Source organism: Vulpes lagopus, chromosome 18 (genome assembly GCF_018345385.1).
Source record: "Vulpes lagopus strain Blue_001 chromosome 18, ASM1834538v1, whole genome shotgun sequence".
Taxonomy (NCBI): Eukaryota; Metazoa; Chordata; class Mammalia; order Carnivora; family Canidae; genus Vulpes; species Vulpes lagopus.
This window is the reverse complement of record NC_054841.1, coordinates 28,657,470-28,669,000: the sequence shown is the minus strand read 5'-3', so window position 1 is coordinate 28,669,000 and position 11,531 is coordinate 28,657,470. Positions and strand designations below refer to the sequence as shown.

Sequence of the window (11,531 nt, the reverse complement as noted above, 5' to 3'; positions counted from 1 at the left end):
GTTTCTGCATTCAGTGGAGGGGGAGGTGAGGTTCCCAGAGGGTGACCCACTTGTACATGATCCCACAGGTGGGGACGTGTGACTAGTCCAGTTATGCAACGTCTGGGGTGGGAAGGGAAGACTGACACTTAGTGAGACAGGCAGGTGCCAAGTGTGGGGCTCGGCATCCCTTTGATCTGCACAAGAACCCCGGCTGGGGGTATGACTGTCTCCATTGCATCAATGACATAGTGAGTCTGAGTGTCCGGAAGGAGGTGAGCTCTTTGACCTCTGCCAAGTGGCAAAGCCAGGATTCAAATGTGGCTGTCGGTCGGGATTTCGCATCCACAGGTGTCTGGGGCACAACCTTCCACTGACTCCCTGTGAGCCAGGCAAAACAAAGTCTCTGTGTCTAGAAAACCCAAGAGAGAGACCCAAACCCTTCAGTCTCCAATCCCTGAGGCCATACACCATCTTCTCCCAAGTTCCTGGGGATAGGGGCCCCCATTCCCAAAGACAAAGACACTCAACATCCAGAGGGGTTGTTGTTACCCAGAAATCTTTATTACAAAAATATTTTGCAAGCCAAAAAGTTTAAGTTGCAACTATATACAAAATGGGGCCTGTTTCCTTCCTAGCAGTCTTAAAATAAACTCCCAAAACCACGCTCCTTCCGCAGTGTTGTTTCGACCTCTTCCTTTTCCTGGGGTTCGATACACAAGGTATGGGAATCTCCAGGCTGCCAGGCCGGAGCTAAAAGCTGCACAACTTCCTTGGCCTCATTCCCTTACTCCCCTTCCAAAATTCAAAATTAAATTAAATTAAAATGGCACCAAGAAAACATTCTCTTAAAATTCCGTCTGTGTGTGTGTGTGTGTGTGTGTATGTGTGTGTGTGTGTGTGCATGTGTGCACACGTGTGCACGCTCAAGCACATGTGCCTTCTCTGGGCAAAAGAGAGGGAGACTAAGGTTTACAAGCCATCCTTTTGGAATTTGGAAATAGCTTGAGCCAGGTGGCTGCACCACTGTGCTCCCAGATGCCACAGAGAAACTCTGGCTCACTGGGCCAAAGCTGCCCACATGGCCTGTTGGCTCAGCCAATTCCTGGATGCCATAATGTAAAACGCCAAATCACCATCCCCAGAGAACTGGGTCTGAGCAGAGCTCCCGGTGTTCCATGCGTAGGACCTGCTGATGGACAAGATGGCTCAGCCTCTTGCTCTGATGGCCTGGAGTCCCTGGGGCATCAAATGGCAGGACCCAGGGGGCAGAGAATATGAACCTGTCAGCTCCAACAGTAGGTCGGTGATACGTGAAGACTGAATAAACAGGGCGTGCAACACATGCTGGCCCTGGGACCAGCCAGGCCCCCTTCACCCCATTGGAAGGGTGGGCGTCAGGGGTAAGAGGTCGCAGCATCTGCCCAACCTCCTGCCTGTCTTGGATTTATTCCAGTTTGATCTCGAAAGGATATGAGAGCAGAAACAGAAGATTCCTCCTACAGGGATCAGCTCAGTGAGCTGGAATGGGAGCAGTCACTAAAGGGTAGGAACAACAGCCAGGCATAGCTTCCCTCCCCTGCACGGCATCCAGCACTTGTGAGATGGCAGGGAGCGGGGGGGGTGGGGTGGGATGGGGGCATCTTTCTCCTCTTTCTGGATGAGAAGACTGAGGCCTCAGTTTTCGACAAGACTGCCCTGTGAAGGAGGCAGCCTGGAGAAGTAGTGGGCAGGCTTGGACTTAGCACACTGGGGGCACGGAAGGCAGCAGTTTCAGCCATGTGGCTCAGCTGAGGACGTGGCCAGTTTTGTCCTGGAGAAAGAAGGCTAAGCACCTCCATGGAACAGCCACACCACGACCTTCCTGCCCCATCCTCAGGGTCTGGGACGGGGAGGGACTCGGTTTCTGCTGTAAGAAGATCCCTCCAGGACAATCAACTGGTAAACCTTAGACCGCACAAGACCCAACCAGGTACTTCAACACATGACAAAGAGCCAAGATAACGTTGCTGTCATTTTAAGAAAAAAAAAAAAAACAAACAAACAAAACACCACAGATCAAATTTTCTAACACCTCAGTTTCAAGATTGCACATTTCACATTTCTCAATAATTTACAGGCGTCCACAGCGAGATGTTGCTGAGTTAGTGCGAGCTGGAGGAAGCAAGCTCAGGTCTAGAAAGGAGAGGAGGGGCCACGTGGAGCATCACGGTTGGGATGATGGGTCCTCAAGGAGTCTCGGAGGGCCACCAGGAGGAGAAGGGCTTTGTTACTCAGTCCTTGGTGGTGGTGGTGGTGGTTGTGTGGGAGTTCCTTGGAGGATCCTCCCCTCCCCCAGGGCTTGTGCCTCATTAGTCCAGGGATGGGGAGGCTAGGACTATTGGCAGCAATCTCACCAAGTCTTGGGATGCGGGTCCCAGAGGTTTTTTTTAAATTTAATTTTTTTTTTCCAGCTTCTCCATGGATGGGGCAGTTCGGTCTACAGGGAAAATTTTCCCCAAGCCTCAGTTGGGTGATAGTGAAAGGAGGTGGGGTTCTCTCCCTCCTCATCCCGGAAGATCAGGCTGCAGAGCATTAAGGGCGAGGTCAGGTTCTCCAAGACCATGACCAAGACCCACATGTTGATGGAGACAGGCATGAGGATTCCCGGACCCCCAGCAGCTCTGGCCAGTTCCCAGGTCGGTCCCCCGGCGGGTCTGGCAACATTGGCCTCCATGTGTGGCCATGTGGGGGGACTGTGGCTGCCCTGGAAATGCTGGAGAGCCAGGCGGGTCAGGGAAACAAGAGCCAGCCTCATCCTGGGGTCCCAGGGCCTGCACCATCCCGGCCCTCTGGGAACTGGGCTGGCTGTCCCCATCACGGTTGTCCCACATGGGACAGGAAGGCTCATGAGGACAGACCCTAGAGACGACCATGGTCCTATTCACTTCCTCTGGACCTGGACGCTGGCGTACTCCGAGTAGGATGGCTCGGGCTTGGGGGCTGTCTGCTTGGGAGCCCGGTTGAGGTGGACCATGTCCAGGTCGGCGTAGGTGAGGGTGTCCTCGGGCGCGGGCGGCGGGCCAGTCTGAATGCTGGCATACTCTGTGTGGTTGTTGGGCTCGGCGGCCCGGGGGGCAGACTTCTTCCCCTTGGGCAGGTTCAAGTCTGCATACGTGATGTCATTGTTGTCCTGGATCTAAATGTAGTGGAAAGAAGTTCATTCTGGAGCCTCCCGCCGCTCATCCACCCCCTGGCATCAAGGCTGGATGCCTCTGGCTCCCCTTGGACCCCACTGGCTCAGCCCTAATTCATACCCTGCTCTAATGTGGCCCAGGTTCCCTGTTTCCAGCCTGACCCCTCCACTATTCTCATGGCCTGAAGGAGCTTCCCGAACACCTGTGGGGTTACTTCACAGTGTTGCCTTGCTGTCCCTCCCCCAGAAGCTCTTGCCTGCCTTTTCACTGCTCTTCCCTCTGCCTGCTGTCCACCCCCCTTCTCCTTGAAATGAAACCCACTCCACCCTGTACATTCCAGCAAAAGCACTGCTTTATCCTAAGACCCTGCCCTTGGCTGGTTCCAGGGCCCCCAATCCATGCTTCTCCATTACAGCACCCACCACCCAGGACCGAGTTGGTGGGGGGGTCTGAGTAGATCCCAACGCCCAGTGGGTGGAGGTATTCACTCACTTACTGGTTTCTTCAACATCTATTCACTAGGTATCTGTTATAATGCAGGAACCAAGGCTGGCATTGAAGAAGCCTCATCAGTGTTGAATGAGTGAATGAATGGATGGATGGATGGATGGATGGATGGATGGATGAATGGACAGATGGACAGCAATTTCAGCCTCACTCAGGAAGACAAGGGATAGAAGCATGTGAGAAGAAGCCCCCAGGTAGCAGATGCAGTAAGAAGCCTGGACTTTGAATCTTGGTTGCGCTCCCTCTAGCTGAGGGACTTTGGGCAATTCACTTGATCCCTCTAGGCCTCGGTTTCCCCATCTGTAAAGCAGGGATATACTAGTATCTATTTCCAGGGTCCCTGTGAAGATCAGATATGATCACCCAGATAAAACTCTTATTTTTTTTTTTTTTCAGATAAAGCTCTTAGAACAGAGCCTGTCACAGAGCGAGTGATCGTGTATGTTCAGTAAATACTAGCAATCATCAACCACCTAGCAAACTCGAGCATCTCGCAGGTGCTAATCTTCTCACTCACAATTGCCACCTTAACATTACTCACCATGAATCACAAACTCTGCTCCCCCTGTGCCCCACACCTATGCTGTAGAAGAGGAGGGGGTGACAGCAACCAGTGCTCCTAGTTGGTGTGTGGTGATCACCACAGACTCAGCTCCCGAGGGCTTGCAGGCTCCATGCTATCACATGGACCATCTTCTCTAGGCCCTATCTTAGCCTCTTGATAGGAATTACCCCATTTTACAAGTGAAGAAACTGAAGCCCAGAGAGGTTAAGTAATTTGGTCAAAATCATACTGCTGGAAAGGATCCCAAGCCTGTGGGACCCTAGAATGTGGTCTCCCCACGCAGTCTGCACACTCACTCAACTTCTCTCTGGGAAACCCACACTAGCAGCACTAAATTCCCTCCCTGGCAAGGGCTGGCATCTGGCACTAGGGAGTCTAGACACAAGGTGGCAAGCTCCAGAAGGGCTGGGTTGTGACTGCCTCGTTCACCGTCAGGAAGTCTTGGTGGGCTGTGAATTCTGGGCAGGTTTCCATGACCAGTTCTCACCGTCATCTTTTACCCCGAAAGTTCCAGAAAGAAGTCTGGAGGTAAAATGGCCGGGGAGAATGCCTTGTTTTCTAATTACCCTTCGAGCCTGAGCCCCACTGGGGGCCGTACTGAAGCAGGAGAGCAGGCCACGGTGTTTAGGCCTACAAATGCTGTGTCTTTTAACAGCCCTCTCTACAACAGATTGTGTCTAAGACAACGACAACAGCCCAGGAAATGTCAAGGACACCTGGTGCTCTCTCGCTCCAGGTTCAGGGCAGAGGAGCCCTGTACCTCCAAGGTCTGATGGCATCAGCCAGTGAGAAAAGCGGGGCTAAGTTTCTCAGAATCAGGCCAACCATGTCGTCCATCCAATCACGTTAGCAGTGTTGAGAAAGCACCAGAAAGTGAGCATGCCCTTGCACAAGGCAATTAGTGAGCAAACTGTGGACAGCGCCCCCTGGGGTTGTGCAATGGGTGTGCTGGGTCAAGGAGGCTGTGACCCTCTCCTGATTGAGGCAGAGGGAAAGAGTGTGCAGAGGATGAGGGGGAAATCAGAAACGTCAGGCTCCCCCAGTCTCCCCATCCCACTCTGGCCCCCCTCCCCGCACTGGGGAAGGACTCCTAATTTAGAACAGGATCTGGAACTTTGGTTGAGGCAAGGAAATCACACCATCAACATTCCCGGGAAGGGCATCTCACCAAGGACTGTACCTGGGTTATTTCTCTGGTGTTCTTCTCGGGCTCATGCAACCTAAAAAGGAAAGAGACGCACAGATAAAAATATCCTCACTATCTCAAGTGCTCATGCAAATCAGTAAGCATAACATTTCGTCCCATTTTCTATACGGGTGGAGCAAGTCTCAACAGAAACACAACTGTTTATCAAATGTTTGGACAACAGGGTCACTCTCACTAAGAAGGAATTTTAAGCAGTACACTATCTTTTTTTTTTCCCCCAACCTACTTTTTTCAGCAAGATCTTTAAAAGTTAAACTACATGGTGCTAGGGAAGGTATGGTGAAAACAGATACATTCATACATTGCTGGTGGGAAGGGCAAACCCATAGAACCCTTTTGGGAAGCAGCTTGGCAAAATCAAGATCTTGGAAGGTGTCCTCATCTTTTGACTCATAAACGCACATTTTGGGGGTAATTCAAAATACAGAAAAAGCTTTGTGCACAGAGGCATTTGCCACAGAGCAGGATAAGGAGGAAGGTTTATATGTTACAGCTCTGCCAATTGGGACTGGTTAAGGAAATAAGGATAGAGTCACAGATGAAGATTTAAAAGGTTTATGAGATTTTTTTCTTTATTACAAATGATTACATTAAAATGATAAGTGAAAAGGCAACATCCTCTGTAGAACGATCTCAATTCTAAAAATGTGTGGATAACACGGCAAGGAAACATAGTAAAATGCTAACAGCAGTGGTCTTTGGGAGGCTTTCGCCCCTAGCCCCTTCCTTTTATTTCCCATATTTTCCACATGTTCTATATTCTACACATCTAGGTCTTAGCATTAAAAAAAAAAAAAAAGAAAGAAAGAAAGAAAGAAATAAAAGGGAAGGAACAGTGTCCTGGTTAATCAAAGAAGCTGTTCATGCACTTGATTCTGTAATTGGAGGCCATGGCTCAGCTCACTGCAGGGTCACGGTCAAGGTGGTGAGCAAACCAGAGCCACGGTTCTGCAGGAGTTGTGTAAATTCTCAGGCCGGCAACTCTGGGGATGTGAGCCTGGATAATGTCAGAAATGAGCAATGGGGCTTGGCAGCAGGGTTATTAATGGATTTGGCATGAGATCTTGGCTCAGAAAGCAGTTCTGGGGCATGACAAGCCCCACGTGGCCACAGAAACAGCCCTCTGGGAGCAGGGACACCGGCTGCTAAGGAAGATCACGAAGATCTCTATCCGCACCCCTACCTACTAATTCCAACCCTTCCAAGGCTCCCCACTGCCTCTGGTTCAAGTAAAACCCATCGCCCGCCTCATAAGTCCCTTGTGGGCTGGCCCCTGCTGACTGTCCAGGCCCTTTCACTGCCTCGGTCTTATTTACTCACATTGCCACCACCAAATATTTCACAACAGCTACTCAACGAGACATACTTTGCAATAACAATAGCCTGGAAAGCCACCCTCGACCACTTTTTCTCTCTGCTTACTTTTGGGCATTCTTCAAGACTCAACTATGGTGTCACCTCTTTGGCAAAGCTTCTCTGACAGTGCTGGGCTAGCTGGGCTGCCCCTCCATGACACCTTCAAGCCTCCTTGCCTCTTTTCCCAGCTGGCATATGTGTCCACCTGCCGCCTGCCTGTCATGCTTCCTCAGCACGTGGGTACAGGCACATAAAAGTGACTTGGAATGAAGACAGTCAGACTGTCCCAGGGCCTTTGCACATCTGGCCCTCCCCTTTGCCTCTTCATTTGCTTCACTGCTTCTCTTTCCTTGAATTTCATTTCAAACAGTCCTTTCTTGGGGAAACCTTCACTGAACCTCATCCATTCTTAGAACACTGGGTTCCTCTCTTTCAGAACAATAGTGCAGACAAGAAGCAAGTATCCATTTTGTTGTGTCTGTCTCTCTCATCTCTGAGAATGGAGCTGCTATTATCCATCCCTGTGCGCAGGCTAAAAAGTGGGAATCTTCCCAGATTTTCCTCTGTCCTCCTTTACAACCCATGGTGTGAACCCATCACAACACTTGTTGACTCTGCTTCCAAAATCCTTATCAAACCCAGTGACTCAAGTCTCCTCCACCATCTCAGCTCCGTAGATTCCTGAAGAACCTTCTCCCTGGTGTCCCTGATTCTGTTCCCACCCCTCAGCGTGCCATTCTCCACATGGAAAAGGCATAGGTGATGTCATGGCATTTTCTGTTCAGAATGCTCAAACCCTTGTCACCACACAGTGAGATCCAGCTCCATACCCAGAACGGTGAACCCATGTGATTGGCCCTCCCTGAATGTTCTAGTCTCCCGTTTCTTCCAGCCCAGCTGCCCTGGCCTCCTCCGTGTTCCATGAACATGTCCAACTGCTCCCGCCTCGGGGTCTTGGCACTGGCTGTTCCCTCTGCCTGGCTCACTCTTGCCCCAGATATTCCTATGGCAGGAGCCTTCCCGTCCTTCGGCTACTTTCTGAATGTCACCTCCATAGACCAGCTTTCTCTGACCACCCACTGCACCCCACCTCCTGCCCTGCTCCCTGCCCAGCTTAATTTTATTTAGCCAGCACCTGTATCACATTGTGTATCAACCTCCCACGCAGCTTGTTTGGTGACCTGCCTCTGGATGGATCACGGGCCCCACACTAGAGCCCTGACACCCCATGATGGGCTGATGCACTGTCAGCATCCCCTAAGTGTTGAATGAATGAACACCGAATCAAAAGGGCCCCGAGACCAGGGCTGGTGTCTTCTTTGCTCTCCTTCGCAACCCCCCTCCCCCCCACCGACTTAAGGCCTGGCACTGAGCTGGGCTCAATTCAGATGAATAAATGAATCAGAGAAGCCCTAAATATTCCAAGAATAAACGCAGTGAATGTCTGACAAGTGAACAAATGGCCGACCGAATGAACCCCAGTGCCCAATTAAGGGAGCAGGGACATATTTTTCTCTTGTCTGAGCTGGGGAAGATTACAGACAATGTTCTACTGGTAAGTCCCTAACCCAGGGAGTTAGAAATACCCAGTCCCTCCACCAGTCTCACAACCTGAAGGGCCCTCTGAGCTCAAAGCAGCTGTACCCGCCACTCGGCATCCTCCCCAAGGTGCTTGGTTGTTATCTACACCCGCGTCCTCGGGAAAGCGTCAGATCCCAGCCAGCTGACTGAAGCCAGCGCTGCATGGGAACCACCATTCCCGCTAGCCAGCTACCGCTTTGGTTTAGGGAGATGAAAGGGAGCAGGCAATCTCACGGATCCCTTGGTAGGTTCATGTTGGAAAAAATAAAACAGAGGCAGAAAATGGTTGGCTGCTCTGGGGAAGAAAAAAATAGGCAGCGGGAGGCACCAGAGCCATGATGAGCAGCACCGGCTGCAGTGTCAGAGCAATCTGGGCTGGAGTCGGGAGTTCTGGCACTTGCCAGCTGTGGGGCCTTGGGAATGTCACACGACTTCTCTGAGCCTCGGTTTCTTCCGCATACAAGAGGACAAGAATAACGTTCTAGAATAGAGGTTCTCCAAGTCTGAGTTGGAAGCAGCAGCAGTAGCAGCACCTGGGAACTTGTCAGAAATGCAAGGTCTGCATCAGAAACTCTGGGAGGGGGGCGGGCAGTCATCCATGTTTTAACAAGCCATCCAGGGGATTCCGCTGCACGCCTGAGTTTGAGAAGCTCTGTTCAATTAATGTGGGGTGATAGTAAATCAGAGGGGTTTTGCCATAATTAAAATTACCATCGGGTTACTAGAGGGAAAGGGCACAGATCGGTTCCCAGGACGAGTAAGTGCCTGATAAATGTTAGCTGCTGACGCGGTCATTACTATTATTGACACTGCCCCTTTCTTTGGGGGAACTTCTTATCTAACTGGAGAGATAAGACAAACAAAAAACAATGACAACAATAAAAACAAAATAAAAAAAGAACGATCCTCCTGTGTGTGAGGCCCTGAAGCCACCGAGGAGAGTTTAAAGGACTTGGAAGAGGGAGAGATTGGGGATCAGGGCTGTGGTTTGGGATGACATTCATTCATTCCTCATCCATTTGTTCATCAACAAACCTTACCTGAGCACCTATTCCATTCCAGGCATGGAGGCAGGTTCAGCAGAACCTGGGGGAAAGGCTCATGCCCTCAACGGGGGAGGGTCATAGCGTGGGGCAGGCGCAGAGACAGCTTGAACACACTGTGGTGGCAATGCAGGGGCGCCAGGTGGGCTTCCAGGATGGGCCCTGGGGATGGTAATGCCCTCACTGAGTCTGGGGGAAGGGCGGGAGGTAAGCAGGTGAGAGGAGGGGTGCCCCCGGAAGCCCCCTTGTCGCACACCTCCAGGAGGTGCTGTTCACAGAGCCTACGGTGACTGCTGTCCCCTGGTGCAGTGGAGACCCTGGGTGGTGCGGGAGCACATCTCAGGGAGGGAGGCCAGCACGTGAGGACTGGGAGCAGAGTGAGGACACAGCGTGTGGGAGGCTGTGAAGGGAGTGTAGCGTGGCTGAGTCACCGAGCGTGAGGGCTGGGGAGTGGCCGGAAGTGAGACTGTCCAAGTCAGTGGGGGCTGGACCACGAGGCACTTGAGGGCCTCGGGAGCATGGCTGGATGCTGTTTGGGGCTGTGGGGAGCCACTGAAGTTTTCAGGCAAAGGACAGAAGTCAAGTCTTGGGGCACCTGGGTGGCTCAGTCTGCTTGGGCTCAGGTCATGATCTCGGGGTCCTGGGATCGAGCCCCACATCTGGCTCCCTGCTCAGGGGAGAGCCTGCTTCTCCCTCTCCCTCTGCCTCCCCCCTCCCCACTGCTTATGCCCTCTAAGTAAATTAATAAAAACCTTAAAAAAAAAAAAGTCAAGTCTTGCCCTTGGAAAAGAGTATACTTGGTATACACACAGCACTCCCATTGCCCTCAACAACTTTGGGACTGTCCTTGACTCTAATCCATCAGCAAATCCTCTTGCCTCTACCTCCAAAACATATCCAGAATCTGCCCCTTTCTCAGCCATCCCACCACCATCATCCAGACCACCAACATGTGCTTGGGCCACTGCAGTAGCCTTCTCCTGGGCCTCTCTGCCTCCACCCTCACCTCCTACAGCCTGTTCCCCACAGGCCGGTCACGGCGGTACCTTTAAAACAAAAGTCAGATCATCTCCCTCCTATGGCTCCTTATCCCACTGGGAGTAAAACCCTAGACCACTGGCTTCCACTCCAGAACCTCAGCTCCTGCTCTGCAATTCTGAAATCCACAAAGCTCTAAAACGAAAAAGGAGAAAAAAAGATTTGCACAACCCATTTGTTAGCAAAACCTGACCTGAACCAACATAAAGCTATTTATGGCTTTTATTTATTGCCAATTGGGGCATACCCATGCAATTTATTTGTCCCTTCCATGCAGGTATGTTTAAGTGGTAGATTATGGGGTTCTGGATCTCTCCACTGGGGGAGAAGATGGGGCGCTCTCCTTTAAAAGCTAGGAAGTCTGAATTAGTAACAAACCGGGCTGCATGGCCTTGGGCAGAGACCATGGACCTGTATCTCCCTGGTTTCCTCTGGTCCTCAGGCCTTGGCCACACCTACTCTTGGCCACCTCCACCCCCCATCCAGCAGACACATCCCCCTCCTCAGCTCCTGGGCTCAGGTCCCAGTTCACATCCCCTCTTCAGCAGAGGTCCCTCTCCCCACCCGCCCCCCAAGCTAACCCCGGCCATTCATGTCCACCCCCTTGCCGGGCCTCATTTGTCACCACCTGACAAGACAGTACACATGGCTTTGCCTCTAGGCTTACTGCCTGCTTCTCTCCTGGATCCTGAGCCCCACGAAGGCCTGGATTCTTGTTTACTGCCCCAGCACCCGGACAACAGCTGACACATACAGGGATTCAGCAGAAGTCACCGAAAACATGAATCAGCAAAGTAATGTACTGTCTGCGGCATAATGTCATTGCTTTGGCCTCCAAGCAGGCCCCTGGCTGCAGGAGGGCAGACGGTTTCTACCCTACTTGCCCGGCATCCCCAGGGCCAAAGGCAGCCAAGGTATGAAACACCTACTGAATGAATGAAAGCAAGAGCAAAGTACACAGCTGGGATCTGGGGGCTGTGTGTGTGGGTGGCGGGTTTCTGCCACCATCCAAATGGGATTTGATGAGGGTCTCGCTGTCTGTGGACAGCAGGCAGGAAATCAGAGCCTCGGTGTGCCCA

General features: G+C 51.7%; 1 protein-coding gene across 4 annotated transcripts in view; it reads right to left on the bottom strand.

Moving 5' to 3' along the window:
* Positions 1-521: 521 nt before the first annotated feature.
* Positions 522-11,531, bottom strand: part of SIRPA (signal regulatory protein alpha) — a 42,192-nt gene continuing 31,182 nt past the window's right edge. For 3 of the 4 annotated variants that reach the window (XM_041732572.1, XM_041732571.1, XM_041732574.1), the window contains 2 exons: positions 5,396-5,447; positions 522-3,157 (listed from right to left, as the gene is read on the bottom strand). In XM_041732572.1, coding sequence (XP_041588506.1) covers positions 2,903-3,157; positions 5,396-5,447 — 307 coding nt within the window. In that variant the 3' untranslated portion in view covers positions 522-2,902. The remainder of the gene's footprint in view (positions 3,158-5,395; positions 5,448-11,531) is intronic. The other variant, XM_041732573.1, reaches the window with a different exon arrangement.